Here is a 15,960-nt window from a genome sequence, read left to right as displayed (position 1 = left end):
ATTCTATGATTTATTTAGATACACACACACACAAACCTGAGATCTGAGACATTACAGAAACAGAGGAAAAACAAAAAGGAAAGAAAAAGTTTAACAAAAAAAAAAATCAAGACTGATCCAATGCAGAGCAGCAGTTAAAAAGCCCTAACAGTACAACCCATGACAAGCACACAGGGGGCGGTGGTGCAAGGGGAGAGGGAGGAAGCACAGAAGTTCACTGTTCAAACACTGTTTGACCTCACTTTCATCTCACCTACTGTGAAGAAGTATGAAAAACATTTAAATACAGCAATGTATTGAGTTGCTAACACCTGCAAGAACATGTAAGAAAGAGGAGATTTTAATTAACAAGATGAAGAAGGAAAATAACCAAACAGTAATTTGTTGAAAGTGTTTCATTTTTAATAGCTTTTATATAGTATTTAGCTCTTGAAACAGAGACAAGTCAAGACATACTGAAACCATCTACATAGTAGCTACTATATTTACTCATAAATTCTAGATTTATTTAAATACAGACTAAATATGCATAACGTAAATTTGGAGTGTGTACGATGGATAGAAAACAAAATGAAACTCTGAAAAAAAAATGAAAAAAATATCCAAAAGGCTATCTTTTTAAGTTAAATCACTGTGGGCCAAAAATAGTAGCTGTTCATTGCAGTCAGCCTTTTCAAAAGAAAAATACAAAAACTTAAAAGTAAGGCATACAGAAAGTGAGAGTATTTAGTAGAAGACAGCAAAATTGTCTTGAAGTGTAAGAAGAGGGGCATCAGCAGAGATTTTCAACAAATGAAAAGATACCTCAGCAGAATAAAGACACCTATTAAGAAATGTTGGCATCTTGTTCTTGTGTAAAAGAGTAAAAATAATGAAGAGATGACACAGATTTCCAGTATAACCAAGATATTAGAGCACAATAGGACGTATGCAAGTTAAGAACTCTACCATAAAAAGGATTATAAATAATCATAAGGACAACTGTCAGTAACAAAAAACAAAAACATGGCAAACTTTTCAGATTAGGAATATGATTTTTTACTATGTGAATAGTTATTATGTAATGCAATGACTAACACGTCAATTGAGTATCCTGACAAAAGGAGAAATAAGTTTTCCAGAGACAAACTACGCAAAATCCTTTCAGAAACAATTTCAAGAACTTATTTTCAATTTTAATTAGGTGATAACAATAAATTATTACTTTTAAATTGAAATATCCTACTAAAGAAGTAATCAGAATAAATGCTGATTATTATGTGAAACCACAAGTTATTAAGCCAAGGCATGGAAAATAGGAACACAAAATACTAATCCTGCAGAAAGCAATTAACATAAGAAACCATTTAAGGATATTCTGCACTGATTTCTTTTAGAAGATACTTAATTAAAGAAAAAAAAGTTGTTCCAAAGCTTACTGATAAAGTACTGACCTTTGGTATTTTTTGTGTGTTCTTTAATTCTTGCTTCTTAGCTGCAAATGCAAGCATGTTTTGCAGATAAGCTGCCTAACACAGGAATCAGAGAGAATACCTTTCAGCGACAACAGTCTGAGAAGATAGATGTGACTAACAGCATGTCACATGAAGCAGGGGTTGGACAGATTTTGTTCCTTTTATGCTATATATCAACAAACTGGAAGAAGAATATACACTAATGTGATCAACTACATGCGATTCAAAACTGGAGGAGGCAAGAAAATTGAGAAACTTCTTAACCTCCCTATGCTGCTTTGTTGAAAGTCCCCTCCACTCCTGTTAAAGCAACAGTTTGCAAGATTCTGAAAACCGAGATCCCATCTTCAGTCATTAAAACAAGGTCCACTACAAGGAAAGGCAAGGCTTGACATGAAGCGCACCTACCTCGGGCCAACTACAAGGAAGAACGAGCATGGGTAGATTACACAAAATAACTAGTGTGAATGGTTCTCTCTGTCATCTGGCCTGCAGTACCATGACTGGGAGGCTACATTGACCCTACCACCTATTCCGTAGCTGTGTGCTAAGCACAGCTGTGTTGCCATCTCCAGCCCCATCCTGCTTCCTGAGTTTGCACCCAGTATACCTAAGTATGATCTAACTGGCAGGGGTCTGTCCTCAAGGAGTTCTCCAACCAGAACTGCTTCTTACAACAGGCCTCTTCCAGCAGCCCTTCTTGCTGCAGCGTGATTCAGCTTGTTTAGCAGCTTTCATTTCGTAATTTTTAACTGTACGAGATTAGCTACACATTCTTTGCATTATATTAGTACCTGGAGGTGTGTTGCCATGCTTCTCTCTTGCAGCGCAAGTCATATACCTAATAACATAATTTCAATTGGAATTGCTTGTATTTTTTTGTTGTTGTTTTTGTTTTACATATAGCTAACTGCTCCTAACTTCCAATTCAAAATTATACTTTCCCCATTCTTATTAGAGGTAATAACACCAGAGCAATAGCCAAATAAGAAGGGCCAAGTGGAAAAAAGGCATATTGTTTGCATCTGTTTGCCACATAAACAACAAAGATACTTGCCAGACTTGCAAGAGAAGTGGGTTAGGAGGACTTACAAGAAGACTCAGAACAACTACAAGGGCAATCATAAATTACAAGAGTGAGTTTATTAGTTCAGCTGTACAAAACATTAGAAATGAGTTGAAGACACTTTGAGCCAAGGAAATAGCCTCTTTGTTCACAAATAAGAGTTAAGTGATCTAAAAGAATGAATTCTGAGAATTCGGGGGGGGGGGGGGGGGGGGGAAGGGGGTCCTTCCTTTCCTAGCTTGTGTGCAACTATTTGTACATGGTAATTACCTGCTGTATAAAACTGTCCACAGAAACTTTGAGAATGGCTCTGTCATCATATATTTATGCAATAACTGTCAGAGTATTCAATTTCTGACTAAAATGTATTTCTGGTATATTATTTTTCCTCAATGTGTAACATGATGGGGCTGATGGAACCTATTTCTACAACTTTAAAAACAAGCTATGGACCAAATCCTGACTCCAAAATCCATTACTGGACCTCAGTGGCTAAAATAAGCTTCACTTCCAAATTTATATGTATAATTTATGTTTCTGAGAACTCTTGAGTTTTATGGTGGGAGAAAACACTTTCACAACCTTTAGTTGACATATGTGACAAACATTGCTTTCTACATTCTCTCATAAAATAATTATTATTCAAGTGTGAATGAAAGGATTTAAATTACTAATTTAGTATTACTTTGTGTTCATAGTCTCTGTTGACTTCTCACATTACGATGAGGAAAAAAGCCTCCAGTTGAAAATGCACAACGACATTGTTTCAGTCCAGAGATTATCTTTTTTGTATCGCTCTGAAAAGACCTGTCACAATCTCTCTCAACATCATGCAAAACGTACTGAGAAAACAAAATCAGAGATACTTTGCTGCTGCTATTGCTACTACTGCTGTTTCCAAGCAAGGCCAACACTACTATAAGATGCAGAAATGAGCAGAAATTTTTGCTGAAATGTCCCCACAATGACTGACCACTAATTCAGTCCATCAGGATAAACAAACACCCCTCCCCACTCACATGCGAAAGAGAATGAGCCAGCTGCAACATTCTAAAAACAGCAATTGTTTTCACAACACTGATTACACTCTCACCATAGTCACAGTGACTGTACTCCTAATAAGGGATGATATTTTCTTCGACTCCTAAAATATTTTACTTTATTTCCTAGATTTCATTTAACAGGGAAGTACTCCAGTCAAGTTAGGCAGCAAAAGTGAAACGGGTAGGTTTAAATTAAACCTTGTCTTCCCTCTGATTTTGTAACCCTTTGTAAGCAAGGTTTCTACCATTACAAAACTCTTTAAAAAAAAGTTTGTGTCAGTCACAATCACATAAAACATAACATCAGCCAGATCAAAGGAAGCAAAAGTGATATTTGATTATCATTTGCAAGCTTATGCAAATATGCAATTTGTTTCAACACCTCAGAGTTCACAGCTGCACTGCATAAGAAATTGATATAACTCATTGAAGTGTTAAGTCTGGTCTAGTTAACATTGTTTCCATAGTTCTGCCTTGCTAGCATCAATCTCACAATAAGACACATCACAGAATGGAAAAAAGCCACAATTTGGGCTATATTATATTGTTACACTGAAGAAGGCTCATGGCAGTTAGAGGAAAGGGAAGTCTTAATGCAAGAACTGCAAACACGCAGTTTCTATGTCCTTCCGTGAGTTTCCTGAAGGCATCTTCCACAGTTGTCTAACTCAAAGTCATTTTATTTATTGTTTTGACATAAACTCCTACACCGAAGTGCCTGGCCAAGTTCTCCAAACACAGTACACTCTCTTTCTACTTGCTCAGATTTTCACTTTGGATACAAAGCCATTTGATTCTACGATACCCTCTCAGCACTTCCACTTACTCATCAGCTGCTAAAACGTAGTGCACAAAGGCAACAGTCACGTTATCTGACAACACATTCATTTGTTTTCACATTAACATGTTGTCAGCATTCACGGATGAGACACAGAACTACTGTATCAGTCTGAACATGAAGAATGCTCGCTGAGTAGACAAGCAGTAATACTTCTATTCCTAAACGTTTTTTCACATTCATATTTTTAAGCATAAGAATCATTCCTATACTACATGCTGATTTTTTAGTCAGGCTTTAATACTAAACACAAGTAATTATACTTCACGGTTTGTTTTTTTTCCCTGAAATTTGTCCAGTAACAAGAAATCATGTCAGACAGAACAAGAAACCACCTCACATTCTACTTACTAGTAGCATGCATGCAACTTGCATGTTACAAGCATGATTCCTACAACCATTCAATAATATTTTATCCTTCTTTTGCAAGATCAGTTCTAAATGCTGAAAGAATTAGATCCAAACCATCAGGTAAAATAGTACAACAATCACAGTTTTATAATTTCCAAGTGATTTAGAAGGAATTCATAGCTTAAACAAGAAATACTCACCAAGATTTGTGTTGGGTCCAGCGAGTAGCTGCTTAAATTTGTCTAATCGGGATGCTTCTCTTTCAGTTAATGCAGGAGTAACTGAGGTATTGAAGTCTGCCACTCCACTCACCAGGGGAGGTGTGGAAGTTTGTGGAAGAGACTGAGATCTCTGCATGGAAGAATTTTCACTAGCATTATCTGAAGGGAGAAAGCAGCAAAATAGTTAGCCTTAGCTAATAAAACGACTACTTGAATTGAACTTTTAAATTTAAAACCAAGTTCTGTTTGGGGGAAGCTCAAGCATAACACAATTTTGAACTTCAAGTTACTTGGATTTAACAGGAGAAGCATTCCTCTTCCAAGCAGTGTTCCACAATTAAAACACATCAATTAGAGATCGTACTAACAGCAAAGCTAATTTATTGCTACCATCTCTGTGCTACTGAAAGCTGTTCCCATCTCTCTCACCATTCTAAAAAAATAAACTGGGAAATCATTGCAATTGGTTATTTTAAAATTAATTAAAATACAGAACAGATTACATAAGGATGAACATTCCAACTATACGAATAGTTTTTCTCCAGTTTTTCAATATATATTATACAGTGGCATTTTAATAACAATTTTTCTACAATAGTATAAATATTAATTGCATACATCTTGGTACAGTTAAGTGTTAAGACACATTCAATAGCGTAACTTCCTCCAAAAATTAAAGACTTATTGAGTCTGAAAACAATGGAGAGTAGTTATTCTTTCTTCATCTATATATTTCTCATGCACATGCTTTATGGTTTAGCATGGAGTCCAGTGTTTCCCTCAAATCAATTAATATCACTTAATAAATTTTACCTGTGGTAAAGGTTGGGAAGGGGTTAATGCCCTAAAAGGCACATTTTATAGCTTTCCTCACTCTATTTTCAACATTTCTATTCATTTCTTAACATACCTGATGAACTCGAAGTATGACCTTCGCTGACTGATTTAACAAGCCTATTATCACCACACGCAATTGAAGTCAGCTCTGCAGATTCTACTTGTTTTTCTTCCTGTTGATGTTCTTCCTGAAATTTATGCTGTTCTTGTAACTTGCTGTGATTCTGAATTACTTTGTGAGCTGTTTCCATGACCACTTCTGTATTTAAGTTTTCAGCAGCTATTGCTAAGAGTTCATCATCATCATCCCCAAGATCCCAAGCATCACTTGTGTTACTTTCAAACTCCTGGAAGGTGCTGACTTTCTTTAGTTTCACCGGAGTTGTAGGCGGTTTTGATCCTGGCTTTATCAAGCTGTTAAAAACAAATAGTGTTTAGAGAACTAGCAATGGAATAGGCAGCACACTACAGACAGGGCAAAAAAAATAAAAACACGGAAGTCTGTGCTTGACAGCTTGACGCTATATAGGTAGCAAATATTTATCTCCCTCCACTCAAGTTGCTGTTACGTCCAACCCTGACAGAATACAGCAGAATATTCCTGAGAACAACGTCAGGTAACAACCTGACTCCTCCTAGCTTTGAATGCAAACTGGACAAATCCTTCCTTCCCTTGTCTTCAAAATAAATAAATAAATAAAGCTCAAAGTCAAATAAAAGGACTACTACTGGAATCCTTTACGAGATGGGACACGTTACAGTTCTCTTGCTTTGTGAGCTCCTACAGAGGTTTCAGGCCTTTCCATGCAATTGCTGCATAATAACACAGCAGCGGTAATCAAGTCATCAGGCCTAGTCCCAAGCCATCACATGCAATCACGTAGTATAATCACTGTCATAAACAAATCAAGTCTCACCTTAAAACTCATTACCACTATCGTTCCTCCCCAATCAGCCACTCCAGCATGAATTTGCTTCAGAACTTTGCTCTTCTGCCAGTCAGGATAATTCCCCCAGTTACCAGTCCAGGCATGCCCTATCAGCTCCTAACCTTTTGTCCCTCTGCCAAGACACAGTACAAGACAGACGAACCAAGTATCACTCCCTAGCTTGGCACTTGTCCTCATTCACTGTAACGCAGAGCAATCACATCAGATTTCAGCTAAAGGAGGCGTCGAGCCAGCTTCCCCACTCTCAAAAATAAAAAAGCAGAAGCTGTCAACACGCAATAATGTATTTTGCTGAACACCTCAACCATAAGGACATGAAGACAGACGTTTGCACTAGTTCTGGGTTATTAGCATGAAATTTATTTGGTTACTAATGATGTTTCATATTTTTGCCATTTTCACGCACATCATATTCTGCGATCTAATAATCATGATCTAAGTCAATGAACTTTAGATCACTGTAAATCTCTCCTGCCATCTTCTCACTCACAAGTAAAATGCCCACCTTTGCCTCAAATTAATCTACACCATAATCTGATTCTATTCTTTTACAGATGGACGCACACAAAAAAATAGGCAGTCTATCAACAGAAAGATGCATACAGAAAAGCCACTTACACCTGTAAGCGTCACCTGCTAAATAAAGATTAGTATTTACCATAGATTTTTAAGGCACTGCAAACAAATAAAAGTCGGCAATCTATGTTAGGCAAGACACTGAAAAGCTTATTTGCTACTCGCAATATGATAAACATCAGGAAGTCACAAAAGAGAAGTCAGAACAGAGAAGTCAAGATTATGACAAAGATTGAAAAAGGAAGATTAACCATCTTCTAACAAAAAGAAGACAAGAGAAGGAGGAGAGAAGACAGATGAGATCCGAATCACCTTAAATATTTGAGTACTAGGTTAACTTACGTTCCATGCAGCAGTGGATCAAAAGGCGGATGCTGAGCTCCGTACACATGTTGGATACTGAAGGAGAAGGGAGAGAGTGTGTAGTAAGTAATCACTAATGAAGACAACTGAAATGTTCCAGCAGTCTTCAACTTCAAAGGATCCCCTATACAACTGAAAACAATGCAGCTGAAATTGAAGCATGTACTAAGAAGTAACTCAAAAATCTTAGATATGCCAAACAGGAACACTTTTTTAAGGCCTAGAGTAACTTACATTAAATTATTGTTTTCTACAGGAATTAAAACAACAAAAGATAGCTCCATAATAAGACATTTCAAAAGCAGTGTATGTTTTCTCTTTTCTGATTTATCACTTCTTCATTTATCTCTTGCCAAAAATAAAACAAAAATTCTCAAAGAATTGTCTGTAAAGATTTCATCCTCTCTGGGTACTTGTGGCCCCAAAAACCAACCAGTCAATTCTTAACAGTCACTAAAGCAAAAGGCTGAACAATTTAAAGAAAAATAGCATGCAAAAGATGCCCTGTTAGAGAACATAAGAGCAGTAAAAACAAAAGCTTTGAAATAAATAAGCTTCCAAAGACAGATTTTTTTTCTACTACAACATCTAATAATACAAAACAGCGTATTACCCTGAGTAATAAAACTCTAAAAACTACAAGTTCATTTCCTCCCAGATTTCAGCTACAAATTTATTTTATAAGTCAAAAAGCTCCACGGAAATCCCGGCAATATTTACATGCAGCCTTGTACTGAAAAGTATTAATAAAAAAACTCCGATTTTGAGAGAAGCAAATCATACGCAGCAGTAACACCTGCCTAAATCTGTACTGAAAACCACATTGCAGGAGGCAAACATGCCCTCCTGACAAATCAAAATCAATCTCAAGACCATAAATATAAATAAGTCCAACCTTTGTAAATTTGAGGTAGAACCATGCCAAAAAGACTGCGGTCATAACAAATTTGAGGAGACTTGGATTTATACTAAAGAGGCCATACTGACAGCTGGGAAATTAACCCTAGAGATGACCGAGGGTGGTGGTTTATACACTCTTGAATTTTTTTTACGTAATTCCATGCAATACAAAAAGTCAACCCAGCACGAGGCTTCCGACACAGCTATGTGCTGTGCCCTCTGTGGTAAAGTCTCTGCACTCCCTTCTGCTCTACGATCACGCGAGAGTCAGGCATCACCGCCCAACTTCCCATTGCAGCCTCGAGAATCTGCCTTTTCCTTCAGGCCCATTATGAACGGACATGAAGAGAATCCACCTGTACAGAAAGCAACATCAATACTCTCCTTGCCACAAAATACAAGAACACATTCTCCACAGCTTGCTCATTTTTCTGCATGCCTGCAGTAGGCTGCAAATTAATCAATTCCAACCATTCACAGACCCTCTGCAATCGAGGAGAGTCAAACACGTTTTACCCCCGCAGGAACTTTGTGAAATTACAGAACAAGAAGTTCAGAGAGACGAGAACAGTCAGACCAGAAAAGTCCATTTATAACTAGAGAAACAAAACCACCGCCAGTGAGTGCTTATGGATAACTGAGAATGGAAGAAATTAAAGGATGAGCAGGATTATTTCCTATAGCATTCAAGTAACGGTAGCTTTGTTGTTTATATCATTTACCTGAGAACCAAGAATACATCTCATCTGTACAAAAAGGAATGTAAGAAAATGAATTACCCCACTGTGAGAATAGGTCAGGGATGGGAGCAGAGAACATAATTGTAAGTATCAACAAGAGTTAATGTCATTTTGGGGATATATTTCCTGGAAAATTTTGAATGGGAGAATACGTTTGTAGCTCTCAGCTACACAACAGCTGGTTCTACTCTTCACACTTGAGAAGCAAAGTTGAGAAATTAACAATATTTTGAAAACTATGTAGGAAAACATATTTCATAGCTTTATAGCCATATTTTAGTCTCAAGACACAACTATTTAAATTCATAAAGAAAATGGGAACCCATCAATTCACTGTATCATGCCTTGATCACTGAGTAAATATAATACAGTTTGCAAATTTGTAACAGGATTCAACAACTTCAAATTGAAACTCCATTAGAAAATAGCTTTTTTTTTTTTTGTAAAGGTACTCATTATCCTCATGATTTTCCAAGTTTGCATGTGCTTTGCTAAAGGAAAAAAGTTTTTCATTTAAGACTACTTTTTCAAGGTGCTTTATTAACCTTCACTGATAGAACACGGCCAGAGAGGCTGGGAATCATTACAGTCCCCTTCTGTCACTTTGAAATTTCACAGTATTTGGCTAAAAACCTAGAAGTAAAAGTTTCCCATCCACCATCCAAACAGCTGACCATAAGGAACTGTAGAAGACCTGCTGTTATAGCAGCAAAAAAAAAAAAAAAAAAAAAAAAAAAAGACTTTTTACATCTATTTTCTAATCACGCTCCTTTTTCTTTTTTATCCCCATCACTCCTTGGTTTGATATGAAGGATTTTTTCGAGGGCATTTGGCAGGGCTAACTCAGCTACCCCTTATCTATCCACTATCAACTGTTTGACACAAGTTATTACCACAGCTCGCTGAGACAACCTTTGTTTCTTATGAAGAATCTTTTTGGAGGTGTTTGGCAAGGCTAACTCAGGTGTTTGGCAAGATTAACACTGGCAAGGCTAACTCAGCTACTCTTTATTAACCCACGATCAGCTTTTTGACAGAAGTCACAGAATCATTAGGACTGGAAAAAGCCCTCCAAGATCACCTGGTCCAACCATCCCCCTACCACCAATGTCACCCACCAAACCCTGTCCCTAAGCACCACATCCAACCTCTCCTTGAACACCCCCAGGGACGGTGACTCCACCACCTCTCTGGGCAACCCGTCCCAGGGCCTGACTGCTCTTTCTGAGAAGAAATGTCTCCTCATTTCCAGCCTGAACCTCCCCTGGCGCAACTTGAGGCCGTTCCCTCTAGTCCTGTCACTGGTTACCTGTGAGAAGAGGCCGACCCCCAGCTCCCCACAGCTTCCTTTCAGGCAGCTGTAGAGAGCAATGAGATCTCCCCTGAGCCCCCTCTTCCCCAGGCTCACAACCGCAGCTTGCTGAGACAACCCGCGACCTCCCAAACAGAGCAGCCCGATGCCGAAATACTTCGGGCCCCGAGCTGACACCAGCCAAACAGCGGAGGGACCGCGAGGCCCCAGGCCAACTTCCCAGTCAGGACAGTGACAGGGGGGAAAGTCAGGACAGCGGAGACAGCGACAGGGTAGAAGTGAGTCCCGACAGAGAAGCCAGGCGTGTGGCCGGGGCAGGGGCCGGCAGCGAGGCGGTCCCGGCCTCCCGCCGCCCCCCCGGGCAGCTCCGGGCGGCTCCGGCCCCTCGGGAGGCGGCGGCGGCGCTGGGACGGCCCCGAGGAGCCCCCGCCCGCCGGCCCCGGGCTCGCCGCCGCCGCCCCTCACCTGCCCGGCACCTTGGCGCCGCTCCGCTTCCAGAACTGCTTCCTGCCGCCGTCGCTCGCCATGGCGGCCGTCACCTCATCCCCCGGCCCCGCGGCGCCGCGGCCCCGGCCCGCCCTCACGGCTCACTCCCCGCCATTGCTTCCCCCCGGGACGGCACTGAGCGCTGCCATCTTGGCACCGTCAAACAACCCCGCTCCTCATTCGCCCCAGGAGGCGGCCCGGCGGCTCCTGCCAACCAGAAGTGAGAGTACTGCCGGGTGGCTCGCAGGGGGCCAATGGCAGCCAGGGAAAGCCGGGGAGGGCGCTCGGGGCAGAGTCCGGAATGGCGGCGGCGGCAGCGGGGCGGGGCGGCAGCGGTGGGGCGGGGCGGGGCGGGGCAGTCAGGGGGCGGCGGGGCGTGGCCTCCGCGCTACAGCTGGCGGGGGCCATAACAGAGCAGGGAGCCTTGGATCTGTGCAGTGGTCTCTAGGGAATCACAGAACCGTTAAAGTTGGAAAATCCCTCCAAGATCACCTGGTCCAACCACCCCCTACCACCAATGTCACCCACTAGGCCCTGTCCCTAGGCACCACGTCCAACCTCTCCTTGAACACCCCCAGGGACGGTGACTCCACCACCTCCCTGGGCAACCCGTCCCAGTGCCTGACTGCTCTTTCTGAGAAGAAATGTCTCCTCATTTACAGCCTGAACCTCCCCTGGCACGACTTGAGGCCATTCCCTCTAGTCCTGTCACTGGTTACCTGTGAGAAGAGGCCGACCCCCAGCTCCCCACACCTTCCTTTCAGGCAGTTGCAAAGAGCACTAAGGTCTGCCCCGAGCCTCCTCTTCTCCAGATCAAACAAGCCCAGTTCCCTCAGCTGCTCCTTACAGGACTTGTGCTCCAGAAAAACAGACTGCTCGTAGGACACCCATCCCACCAGCAGTACCCCACAGGGATGTGACAGGCTGACCCCTGTGCAATCAGCCTGGAAATCTAGGCTGAGGCAGCTGCACCAGGGAGCCATTTGCTTCAATTCCCTTCCTGTCTAAATACCTTGCAGACCTTGTGTTGGTGTATATCATACCAGCCTGTAATGGTATCAAGACCTCCACGTGGTTCCTGTGTGTGATCAGTGGCCTGGACTATTCCTATAAAGGCTGCTCTTACTTCATGGTATTCTGGGTAAGACGTTTTCAGGCTTTAGTCCTTTTTGATTGAGCCAATATAGACAGAAAGTAGTTCAGAATACTCTTGATGAAGAAATGAAAAACTCGACATGTCAACAGAAGGAGACATTGAAGATAAAAGGAAAATTTTGAATCAAATTGCATCTAACGTTTTATAACAAAATACATTCGATTCTTTTTTTTTTTCAGTTGTATAGTTGCTGAATACTGTTACTTATCTATCTTATCTTTTTATGGGTTAGGCAGGCACAGCTTTAATCTTTCTCAACCTTAAATTTCCCTCAAAGACTAGAGCTCAACTGTATCCATGTTTGTTTCTTTACTTTACTGTTTTTCTTAGCAATTCTGATCCAAAGATGCCTCATTTCTGCAAACAGAATAGGCATGTTTCTATGCTAGTCTCTGGAGCATGGGTCCTGATAAAACAGTGCTGATTACAGTTTTTTTTCTCTGCATCCTAATGCAAGACTAATTTATCAATGACCGTGCAGTGAACATTCTGGCATAACTCAAAATTGGCATGTAGTACAACACCTGACTTGTAACTCAGCATTTGTTCTTTGGTGTGTATTTCAAATGCAAGTGATTTATTAGAAGTAAAAAATACTGAAGTTTTCTGCCTGCTTTGGGACCTACCTTAGCAGTTACCTTCTAAGAACTAACCATCTTTCTTTAGCGGATCATGCAAGGTCATGGTCTAGCAGTGGAAGCTGCTTGTCATGGAAATTTCAATGCTACTTATAGACAAATATGCTATGGGTATCCTTTTCTCTGCTAGTGTCCTTTAAATGAGATCCCTCTTAAAGATTATAGGCCTGTAAGCATTTTGTAATGCTTTGTGACCTTGAGTATCAGCAGTTTTAATACAATACACAAGAAGCATAGTGTAATATGAACTATGTCTATTAGCTAAAGTGAAAATGACACCTGCAAGGTCATGAGTGGAACTTTGCTTGGTCTGAAATAGATTAAGTTTACATTAGACCCATGGTTGTCAGAATACAAAAATGAGATACTTTTGCTTATGACAGTCAAAAATGTGATAAATCCATAATAAATGTATTTTGTCATAAGCAGTAATATAGTTTCTGAAACTGTATTTCTGCTCTTTTTACATGTTCGTTGTTGATATTTGTCGAAGGAAAACTTAATTATTTTTAACCTAGGTAGCCTAGGCCATCTGTAATCTTTGTAAAACTTGGCATGAATCCTGAAGCAAAGCCACTTAACTTTTATGTCAGTCTGGTGCAACCATGTGGAACTTCTGGTTCATTTTGGAAGTGAAGGTTTTATTGAATTACATAATAAAGTCAGTACAAAGTTAACTGCATTATTTCATTTTCATTACATTCAGTATATGTTATGTTGTGCTTAAATTTTCAGTGCGGTGAAAAGTTCTACCCTGGAAACAACTGTTGCATTAATTGTTCCAGTGAATACTCCAGAGAGTCAGGATGTGCAAAGGGGGCTACGTTTGTATTGTGAATAGGGAGTACACGTTGACACAATCTTTGTCAGTATTACTGTGGGGAGCAGCTGTCAGCTTAGGCCCTTGGGCTGAAGTCATCCACAGTTGGACTGGGCCCTCTCTGTTGTTGACTTCCAAGAGGACAAGGACACTGTTTTCATTCATTTTCTATTCACTTTTGTATTTTGTTCATTATTCTGTGTTTTGTTTTATCCCAAACACAGACCTGTGTTGCTAAGGAGATGGAAAGGATTTGGAAGGAAGAGTCTTTCAAGACCCCATCAGGTAATTTAGGTACAATTCCTTATGCCTGTCACTTAAGATGATCTGACTACAAAGAGCCCATCCCTGTAAAGGACTTACGAAACAGTGTACTGTATTATCAAAAGAAGGTAATTTCACAACTATGGAGTACTTGGAAAGAGAAGCTGGTGTGAATATGTATTTTAGCAGTGTTCCTGCTTTAGGTTTTTTGGTAACAGAAATGCAACGTGCAGCTAAGGGCGTATACAGATTTAGCTGTCAACCTCTTTGTTGTATTTAAGAAGGAAATTTGCAAGTGTTCATGGGGTGCCATTCGAAAAGAATGACAACACTGCAGTCACCACTGGGATTCGCCTACTGTAGTTGCATAGTCTTCAAGTACTCCCAAGACTCTGAATAAGCACTTGGGAAATTGGTTAATGTTGAATTGTGCTCAGCTGTAGTTACAGTGCTTCAAACATCCAAACTAGCTATTTTAAAGTTGGTGCAGCTATGTTAACTAAGCCCTTTACTACTGGGATCCCAATAATTAGAGTAATATTTCACTTACTACTTGTATGGGCATTTTCATTATTCTGGAGCAAGAATAAATATTACCTGGCCTATTGTAGTATTTGTTTAGTTTCATGCAAAGTTCTGTGTGAGAATTTATAGTTAAGATGAGGTCTTTGCCAGCATGGGCAAGTAATGTATTGAGCTAACAAGCGGTATCTGGACTGTGGGCAGTTCAGTCGATATTGATAGAGGAGTTAGGATTCCAGTGGCTTGTGAGTTTGGTTACTTTCTGGATTCTGTAAGTGTGCGTAAAGTAGGAAATGCACTGATAAAAGGATGAAAAGCCTAATAATGTGGGACAGAATGAGGATGCAGGGCTATAGTTTAGGCTAAGCATAAATTAAGCTTAAATTACTGTCGGTATGCAGCTTGGTTTCTTTCTTGTACCTTTTTATTTTAATACAGATCTTCTATTAATATATACATTCTAAAATATTTTATAGAATATTTTATGATAAGTATGTCTCCCTAAAATAGTGATTCAAGATATTGGGCCTCCAACGGTCCCGCCTGCTTCTTCTGAGGTCCTATAGGCCATTTAAAAATTAACCTCTTACCTCTTATTTTTTTTTCAGCAGGAATGAAATGCCTTTAATTAGTGAAATTCTTTGTTTTTACTTTTCTTGGTTGTTTTTCAGAGTCCAGTCACTGCGTACAGTTGGTAAATGATGATGCTCAGGAGGTTTCTGTATGTTCTAAAATGTAGAAATGGAGCCATGTTCTTGGCTGGTCAAAATTAGGAGAGCTATAGCTTTCACTAGCAATATTTTGAGCAAAGTAGACAGTAGGATATTTATTCTTTAGTGTGGTACCTGGTGAGTTATATATGCAAGTATTTCAGTGGGCATTCAGTTCCAACAATTTGTTTTTTAGCTCATCTGTTGTAGAGAGTTTCAGCAAATGTAGCTGTGGTGGTATACTTATACAGGTAGAGTTTTCTGTGGAGGTATGGTGTATATACAGTACAGCTTTTCTCATGACACAGGAGGGTATAGATTGATGCTAAAGAAAATTAACTGAGCTGTCAACAGCACTCCTGTGCTAGCTTAGCTAGACTCACACAGGGAGGATTTGCTGATAAAGTTGTGTAAGCTAGGGAGTGTGCTTTTTCATGCTTATCCTTACATCGCTGTGTCAGCAACATGCTATAATGTAGACACAGCAGTGAGGTGTGGTTTAAAGTGACTTGCTGTAAGTGCTAACAAGACTGAGTCTGTATCCACTTTTTGTTTGCTTGAATCAATAAGGAAAACATTTAAACAATTAAAGTGAACCGCTTCCGTGCTGAAGTATTAGTTTCTGCATGTTCTTACTGCTTTAACTAACTTCTGGAAGTGCTTCTGAATATCGCACACAGTGCCTTCTGTGGTGGCTGATCACTCTTGCTGTT

The 15,960-nt window shown here is 40.1% G+C and overlaps 1 protein-coding gene across 1 annotated transcript in view; it reads right to left on the bottom strand.

Moving 5' to 3' along the window:
• Positions 1 to 11,390, bottom strand: part of TBC1D22A (TBC1 domain family member 22A) — a 174,574-nt gene extending 163,184 nt beyond the window's left edge. Inside the window, exons 1-4 of the mRNA XM_080602568.1 lie at positions 11,117 to 11,390; positions 7,679 to 7,735; positions 5,884 to 6,224; positions 4,953 to 5,132 (exon numbers count right to left, since the gene is read on the bottom strand). Of these exons, the coding sequence (XP_080458694.1) occupies positions 4,953 to 5,132; positions 5,884 to 6,224; positions 7,679 to 7,735; positions 11,117 to 11,178 (640 nt within the window). The 5' untranslated portion in view covers positions 11,179 to 11,390. The remainder of the gene's footprint in view (positions 1 to 4,952; positions 5,133 to 5,883; positions 6,225 to 7,678; positions 7,736 to 11,116) is intronic.
• Between the last annotated feature and the right edge of the window lie 4,570 nt (positions 11,391 to 15,960).

Source organism: Anser brachyrhynchus, assembly GCF_964034855.1.
Source record: "Anser brachyrhynchus genome assembly, chromosome: 1".
In the NCBI taxonomy this organism is placed as follows: domain Eukaryota; kingdom Metazoa; phylum Chordata; class Aves; order Anseriformes; family Anatidae; genus Anser; species Anser brachyrhynchus.
The sequence above is the reverse complement of the archived record's forward strand: the minus strand, read 5'-3'. Positions and strand labels throughout refer to the sequence as shown.